This window comes from Arachis ipaensis, chromosome B01 (genome assembly GCF_000816755.2).
Source record: "Arachis ipaensis cultivar K30076 chromosome B01, Araip1.1, whole genome shotgun sequence".
NCBI lineage: Eukaryota > Viridiplantae > Streptophyta > Magnoliopsida > Fabales > Fabaceae > Arachis > Arachis ipaensis.
The window spans coordinates 23517544-23525989 of NC_029785.2; the positions used below are offsets into that span (position 1 = coordinate 23517544).

Below are 8446 nucleotides of genomic sequence, written 5' to 3' on the forward strand. Positions count from 1 at the left end.
TATATATATAGTTTACTTTTAATAAATATTGAATATCTCTTGATCTTGTCTTTCTTGATATTTAGCATGAGGACATGTTACTGTTTAAATGTGGGAAGGTTGATAAATTCATATTTTATGATAAATTTTTGGTTGAAAAGAGTGAAATTCATCAATTTATCTTGTATTTATTCATAGAAAATGCATAGTTTTGTTAATTTCTTCTAATTGTGTTTAATTGTGAAAAACATACTTTTTATACTTGAAAATTGTCAAATTTAATTCATTTCTATTCCATCTGATATCTTGATATGTTTGTTTGAGTGATTTGAGGTTTAGAAGGCAAGAATAACTTGAAAAAAATGGAGAAAAAGCATGCAAAAGTGGAGAAATTATGAAGAAGTAAAGTTTTGAAAATCCGCCCCAGTTGTGGTACGTATGGCAAATGCGTACGCACGAGTTGCAGCACGTGATTTACTTAAGTAAATACGTGGCTTGCGATTTCAAACCCATTTTGTACCCAATCTAACTCATTTTTTAAGCATTTGAAGACAAGATTCAAGGGGAATCAACCAAGTAGTGTAAAAAGTAGAACAATGTAGTATCATATTTTAGGACAATTCTAGAGAGAGAAGCTTCAACTTCTCTCTAGAATTTAGAGTTTCTTAGCTTAATTTTCTTCTAATTTTAGTTTTTAATCTTGTTTTAGTTTAGTTTTAATTACATTTTATTGTTTTACTACCTTAGTATAATAGATTATTCTTATTAGTTTCTTATTCCAGCTAATTTTAGTTTATGAACAATGGTTAATTTCAATTTTTTTAATACAATTTGATATTTTTATGTTTGATGATGTTTTTTTTAGTTGTCATTATTGCTTTTTTGTTTTGGTAGTTATAGATTTTATAATTCATGAAATTTACTATGCTTTTTCTTTTATGCATTGCAAGTATTTATTAAAAAACTTTTCTTAGTTTTAGAGTAGAATTTTGTATTTTTTGTTTGGAATTGAGGACTTAGGTGGCCTTGAATCATTAATGTCCAATATTGATTGGTAATTTATGGTTGTTAGTTGGTTTTGTTTTCAATGACGCTAGTCTTTTACTAAGTCTAATTAATAAATTGGCTAAGACTTGTGGATTAAGATCAATTATGCTTATTTGACTTTCACCCGATGTTTGATGATGACGAAGTGGGATTAACTCTTCTTAATTACCATGTTTGTGGTTAATGACTTGGATAGAAAACATTAACTCTCAATCATTGCCAAGATGCTTTTTTAGCACTTTTTCTTGTTTGCTCTTTAATTTCTTGTCATTTAATTTTGGGATAAGTACGATTTTGGTCCCTCACGTTGAGGGTCAGAATCGAAATCGTCCCTCGTGTATATTTTGATTTAAAATCATCCTTAACATGTTTTTTTGTATTAAAATCGTCCTTTTAAAAAAAATTTAATTTTATTCCTAAAATACCCCTACTTTAATAATAAAAAAAATTAAAAAATTTATTAAAAAAAAAGAAAAGAACACGGACCGTTCATGCATGCTTCTGCCGCCGTGGAGTGCGTCGCCGTGAAGAGGAGCACGACGCGAGGAGGGCGGCGCGCGAAGGAGAGAGAGAGGGATCCGAGGCTGAGCTGGTCCGCGCATGCTCCGTCGCAGGTCCGTGGGTGATGGGTGGCCGAGGAGAGAGAGGGATCCGAGGGTGGAGTGCGTCGCCGGTGGTCGGACGCTCCGTTGCCGCCGCTGGGATGGGTGGCCAAGCGCCGGTGGTTTTGCATCTGCTTTTTCTGTTTCTTCTTCTGCTGCATCTGCTTCTTCTGCTTCTTCTTCTGTTGCATCTGCTTTTGCAACTTTGGCTTCTGCATTAACATCTTCTTCTTCTGCATCTGCTTCTATTTGAGTTTCTATTTCTGATTCTATGACTGCCTTTGCTTCTGCATTTGTGACTGTTTTTGCTTCTGATTTTGATTTGTTATTTTTTGATTTGGTTGTTGAATTTGTTGAATTTGGGGAATTTGTGTTAATTTGTTGAATTTCTGATTTTTAAATTTTTGGATTTGTTGAATTTGTGTTGATTTTATTGATGTTGTTTTTCTTGGTGGTGGAGGTAAATGTGCTAGTGGTGGTGGTGGGAGTAAAGGTGCTGGTGGTGATGGAGGTAAAGGTGCTAATGGTAGTGGAGGGCATTTTTGTCCAAAAAAATTTAAAAGGACGATTTTATTACAAAAAAAACACATTAAGGATGATTTTAAATAAAAATATACACGAGGGACGATTTCGATTCTGACCCTGAACGTGAGGGACCAAAATCGTACTTATCCCTTTAATTTCTTATCAATTGCTTTTAACCCATTTTCCCTCATAACTAATAATGCGCACACCTCACTGCAATTCTTTTGAGAGACGATGTCATTTAATTTCTTATTAATTGCTTTTAACCCTTTTTTCTCATAACTAATAATACGCACACCTCACTCCAATTCTTTTGAGAAACGACCTCAAATTTAAAACTCCCAGTTTTTATTGAATTGAATTTGTGACAAACAAATTAAACTGTGATACGGGTCATTTATTAGTTTGGAACTATACTTGCGGCGAGATTCTTTTTAAATTTTAGACCGACGTTTAGCCCACGTAACTAATTTAAGCATCATCATCTATAAACATATAGTATCTTAAATCATATTAGATACAACTATCATACATGATCAGAACAACACCTAAATACATAATTTATTTTTAAGTTATTATCATGAATTCTAATATAATATCAAAACCATGGTATTCTTATTTAATCTTAATTTGTTGTCTTAAGTGCTCTATTGATAACAAGTTTAGTTCATATTTTTATTGCTCCTATTTATTTGCTTTCTAATGTTTTTATTGTGACACCTCACTACTACCATATTTTTTATTTATCTCGATTCTTTTTTTATCCTATTTTATGTTTTGGTCCTTGTTTTAAACTTAAGTTTACCATTTTTTTAACACTTGATTTGTTATTGGCAGTACCAATTTTTTTATATTTTAACAGTTCTATTTGCACTCTAAATTCTAATATTTTCATCTGCACTCTAAATTCTGACAATTTCATCTATACTTCAAAATTTTCAAAATTTTCAGTAATTTTGTTTGCATCTCAAGTTCTTCCAGTTGTATTTGTTCTTTGAATTCACACTTTTTATTTTATTATCTTTTAATAAGTTGCAAACTTAAGTTACCATTTGAGTTTTAAAAAAATATTAGAAATATTAGATTATTTATTCATTAATTAAATTGATATTAATCGATACATTATTACTAAAAATTTATTATTTAATTATTGTTTAATTTGTTTATCACTAATAAATTATTAATACCTTAAATCATATTAGACATAACTATCATAGATTATCGCAACAACACCTAAAAATATAGTTTATTCTTGAGCAATACATTGAATTATTTGTACAAAAAAAAAATCGTTTCTTTTAATTAAACCAATTAAATAGACAAATAGTACATACCTGCAACTTCTAATGAAAGCGTCTATGAGTGAGTTTTATCTCCTTATTAGTAAATTAATATAAATTTGCATGTCAATAAAATATGATATCTTATAATTTAAGCATTTAAACTCAACCAACCCCCATCTCTCTATTTTCCCCAAAAAAGAAAAAACAAACAGACACAGACACAGACACACACCCCCCCTCACTCGTTATCAAGAGGTGAAGTCTTCACACCACTTGAGCTGATGATCCTTCTGTGGTTATGGTCAAAACTCAAAAAAATATCATAAGTGATGCATTATTTGGAGAACCAATATAGTAGGCCAAAGAAAAATGTCCACAGGGAAAATGGTTCGAACACTAATGTACGTACCGATATAAATGATACACCTCTGTCTGATGATTAGTCTTGATCCTAAATGGGACTGATCAATGCATGACGAAGGGAGCAGAACAAAACCAATGCTTTTTGATCTGTACAAAAGAAAGATGTCATGACCCTTTCATTCACATTTGGTGGCAAGTATGATGCACCAACACTAACATATTCACATTTGGTATACAAATTTTAAATTCTTATAAGATACGGAGATACAACATATATATAAAATATAAAGTAATTTAAGATAAATTATAATGATATTTTGATATTTATTAATATTAAGAAAATATTGACCTGCGATGGTGTTTAAGTGTATTTAAATGTGTTCGAAATTTCTTTTTATTTTTTATTAAGACACAGATAGACATAGAAGACACGCGTATCCGGCAAGTGTCGATGAGTATCGTATTTAAAATATGTCTGATTCATAGGCTGACGCCAATAATTTTACCAAAGATATCTTTAATTACCTTCGCCATAAAAGTTTTACGGTGAAAATTCAAGTATAGTCAACTTTATGTGGAGTTAATAAGTAAAAGCCGTTAAATAATTTGAATAATTTGACTATATTTTCATGTAAGATTCTCAATTATCAACTTCACATAAATTGACTGCACCTGAGTTCTAAGCAAGTTCTATACCGTGGTATATAATTCACTCGCAGCAATTAATTAACCTTGGGCCATGCATGTTTTTAATTGATAGCTAGGAGGTGCTTATTGGAATAATCTTTTCCTTAATTGAATTTTGAATTTTAAAAAGGTAACATAGAGGCTGAGAAGACAAACCTAACATGATTTTTTAGACTTTTCAATGGAAGAAAATGACACACTTAAAAATCGCTGTATCTAATTTATCTTACTTAATATTAAAGCTAACTCACAAGAGAATATGGTATATAAGTAATTATGTCCGTAATTACTGAGTATTAGATACCAAAAGTAAAGTAAAGAATTCATTCTTTGGGACTCTTTAAAATCCCATCTCACTTCTCCCATTAGCCCTCATGATAGAGAGAATGTAAAAAAAGTTGCAATATAAAAGCATGACTTTGATTAAGCAATAAGCATGTATGTAACTGAGATCTCTTTAATTTATTCCTACATTATTCTTTTAATTTTCTTTTGTTCTCTCCATCATCAATTGTACGGTTAAGAAACTCTATTAAATCTCTCTCTTGAGTCTTGGCATGATTGATTGTGATCAAGAGAAAACCGCTGCGGGTAACTTGTTTTCCAATAAGAAGGGCCTTACTTTCAGTAACATGAGGAGGACAAGTGAATGGTATATGCTTCTGAATTCTTATTTTATTAAAACCATATAACTAATGCAACTCGTTACCTACTACTATTTTCTAAATGCTAATGCTACATTATTACTACTAGTATTTGAACTCGTACTTGAATTAACTACTTAATTATTACAGGATTTTTTCCCATGAGCTTCCTAGTGATATCACTGTTCAAGTTGGAGAAGATTGCTTTTTGTTACACAAGGTATTCTTTTGAATTTTCTTTTTACCTTCAAAAAGAATACACCGATTATACTCGTTCTCTTTTTCGATCAACTTTGCGAGTTTGGGTACGAGCAGTCCTAGGTTACTAAATTCTTGGACACATTTTCTGTCAAATTTGCAGTTTCCGTTAGTCACCAAGTGTGGATACATAAGGAAACTTGTGTCACAATCAAGTGAGGTTGATGCTTCCTTCATTGAAATCAATGATGTCCCTGGTGGAGCAGACGCATTTGAACTCGCGGCGAAGTTCTGCTACGGCATAAATTTCGAAATAAGTATCGAAAACATTGCTATACTTCACTGTGTGGCAGAGTATCTTGAAATGACAGAGGATATCTCAATTGGAAACTTGGCGTCAAGGACTGAATCTTACTTGAATGAAGTAGCATTGGAGACCATTCCAGGGGCTGTATCGGTCCTGAGTGTGTCGGAAACTCTGTTTCCAGCTGCGGAGAAGGCGAAATTGGTGAGCCAGTGTGTGGATGCTATTGCATACATAGCCTGCAAGGAAAGCCAGTTTTGTTCGTCGGCTAAAAGTGATGGCGGTAGCAATGATTGGGTCATGTCTTCCTCCTTGGATTCGCGCCTGCGGCCGGTGGTTGAATGGTGGGCTGAAGATCTAACGGTTCTAAGAATTGATATTTTCCGGAGAGTCATACTTGCAATGCTGGCAAGAGGGTTCAAGCAGCATGCTATTGGTCCTATTCTAATGTTGTATGCACAAAAATCTCTAAGAGGCTTGGTAAGACCCCTTGCTAATTTCAATTCGTGTAGACTATACAGACATTCAAATCTGTTTGTGTGTTGTATTTTTCTCCTGATAATTGGTAAACTTTAAAAACTAAATATGATCTAAAGATATAGTCCAAAAAAAAATAATAATTATCTTTATCGATAGTGTAAATATACTCTTAGTTAACATTATATTAATGATTTATCTAATACTCTCTTCCTCCAATAATATGGTTTTTTTTTTGCTTAAATAAATTTGTACATCATATAATCACATCAATAGTAAGATTTGGGGAAAGAAACATTTACAAGGTATACTTATACAGCATTTTTATGTTTTTTGTTGTTGTTGAATTCAGTTGCATACTAAGATAAAGATTATTTGCCCTACTCATAGATTGCTTTTTTCCTCGTTAGCTAAAAGAAAAAGTATTGGTGAATAGGTGATTAACAATTTTTTAGTCAATATATAGCTAATAATTTCACTTTCATTCTCGCTCCTCCCCAAAAAATCAGAGAACATATTTATTAGTTGTTTTTCTTGTTTTTTCTTATAGTAGTTAAATATTGGCCTTAAAACTGTTGCTCGTGTAATAAATAATATGACTCAAGATCTTGAGCATGTATAACATACTAGTTACCAATTCACAATTCGGAAATATATGATGCACAGTGTGTGTTCCATTGAATATGATATAACATTCATTTTGTTTTTCTCTTTTATTTGGAGCAGGAGATATTTGGAAAGGGATGGAAAAAAATTGATGAACCAACGGATGAGCAGGAGAAAAGGATTGTTGTAGAGACAATAGTGAATCTCTTACCAAATGAGAAGAACGCCATGTCAGTTAGCTTTCTCGCTATGCTACTTCGAGCATCCATATATCTTGGAACAACCGTTTCTTGCAGGCTTGATCTGGAGAGGAGGATGGCCGTGCAGTTAGACCAGGCCGTTTTAGATGATCTTCTTATTCCTTCTTATTCATATTCTTCCGACACGTTGTTCGACGTGGATACGGTGCAGCGGATCATGGTGAATTATCTGGAGTCTGATTGTTCAATTTACAACGGAGATGATGAATACTTTTTGCCTTCCCGGCCATACCTCGGCCACGTTGGGAAGTTGATGGAAGGCTACCTTGCTGAAGTAGCCTCAGACAAGAACTTGTTAGTGTCCAAGTTCATCAGTCTTGCTGAATTGATTCCTGATCAAGAAAGAACAGCTGAAGATGGAATGTATAGAGCCATTGACATCTATCTTAAGGTGCTCTATTATACTAACATTTGTTCTATGTTTTAATTAAGTTGAAGAATCACATACAATTATTTTTTCTATAATAATTTTGTCAAACATATCAAATCATTTTAAAGGCTGAAACTCAAATTTGACCTTGAAAGATAACCTATTTAAGAATTTGTGATGCATCTATCAGGCTCATCCTACTCTAAGTGAAATGGAGAGAAAGAAAATTTGCAGTTTGATGGACTGCCAGAAACTATCACGAGATGCATGCGCTCACGCCGCGCAAAACAATCGGCTTCCTGTGCAAACGGTGGTTCAAGTTCTCTACCACGAACAGCAACGCCTTCGCGAAACCAGCGAAGAATGGGATCGTTCTGATTCCATTATTATTCCAACAACAACATCCAATGAAGCATCCAACTTGAGAAGGGAAAATGAAGAGCTTCGAGTCGAGGTTGCAAAATTGAAGATGAAACTAAAAGAGATTCAGAAATTTGCACTTGTATCAGCAAGTGGTAGTAGTTCTGCAACAAATTCTAGTGCTTCGCCTTGTTTCTCTGAGAAGCCTCCCCTTCAACGAAAGTCGTTCATGAGTTCAGTGTCAAAGAAACTTGGTCGCCTTTCGCCGTTATTTCAACGTGCAGATTATAATTATGCTGCCACAATCCCTTCCGAAACGAAAGTAGATAAGAACAGACGCCATTCCATATCTTGAAGTTATTGATTGCTATTGGACCAAGTTCTTCCTTGGTTTATTTTCCAAGTCTTGAATGCTGGGTGTATACTCTTGTTTTGCTTCCTATGTTTGTGCATATGTAGACTATTCACTATACATTGCGATCAAGTGTGGAAGGTGAAGTTTGTTACTGGTTAAGAATAATTTAAGGGAGAAGTATATAACGTAGAAGATTCTTTTAGATATTAGATATAGCTCAAATAGCATATTCTTTCCATTCTTACCTATAAATTTTGGGTTTCGAGTTCTAACTTTGTAAAAAAAAAAACTACCATCTTAAAGATATAGCCTAAGTAACTCCTAGGATGGGAACACAGGGAGCGGAACAGGAATTTTCCGCAGAAAAACATAATCCTATGCAATTT

The 8446-nt window shown here is 33.3% G+C and overlaps 1 protein-coding gene across 1 annotated transcript; it reads left to right on the forward strand.

Moving 5' to 3' along the window:
- LOC107627496 (BTB/POZ domain-containing protein At5g67385-like) lies at window positions 4842-8373 on the forward strand. The gene is made up of 5 exons (XM_016330328.2): window positions 4842-5138; window positions 5281-5350; window positions 5492-6112; window positions 6836-7366; window positions 7536-8373. Exons 1-5 carry the CDS (start codon window positions 5044-5046, stop codon window positions 8058-8060), a joined length of 1842 nt encoding a protein of 613 aa, XP_016185814.1. The 5' UTR covers window positions 4842-5043; the 3' UTR covers window positions 8061-8373.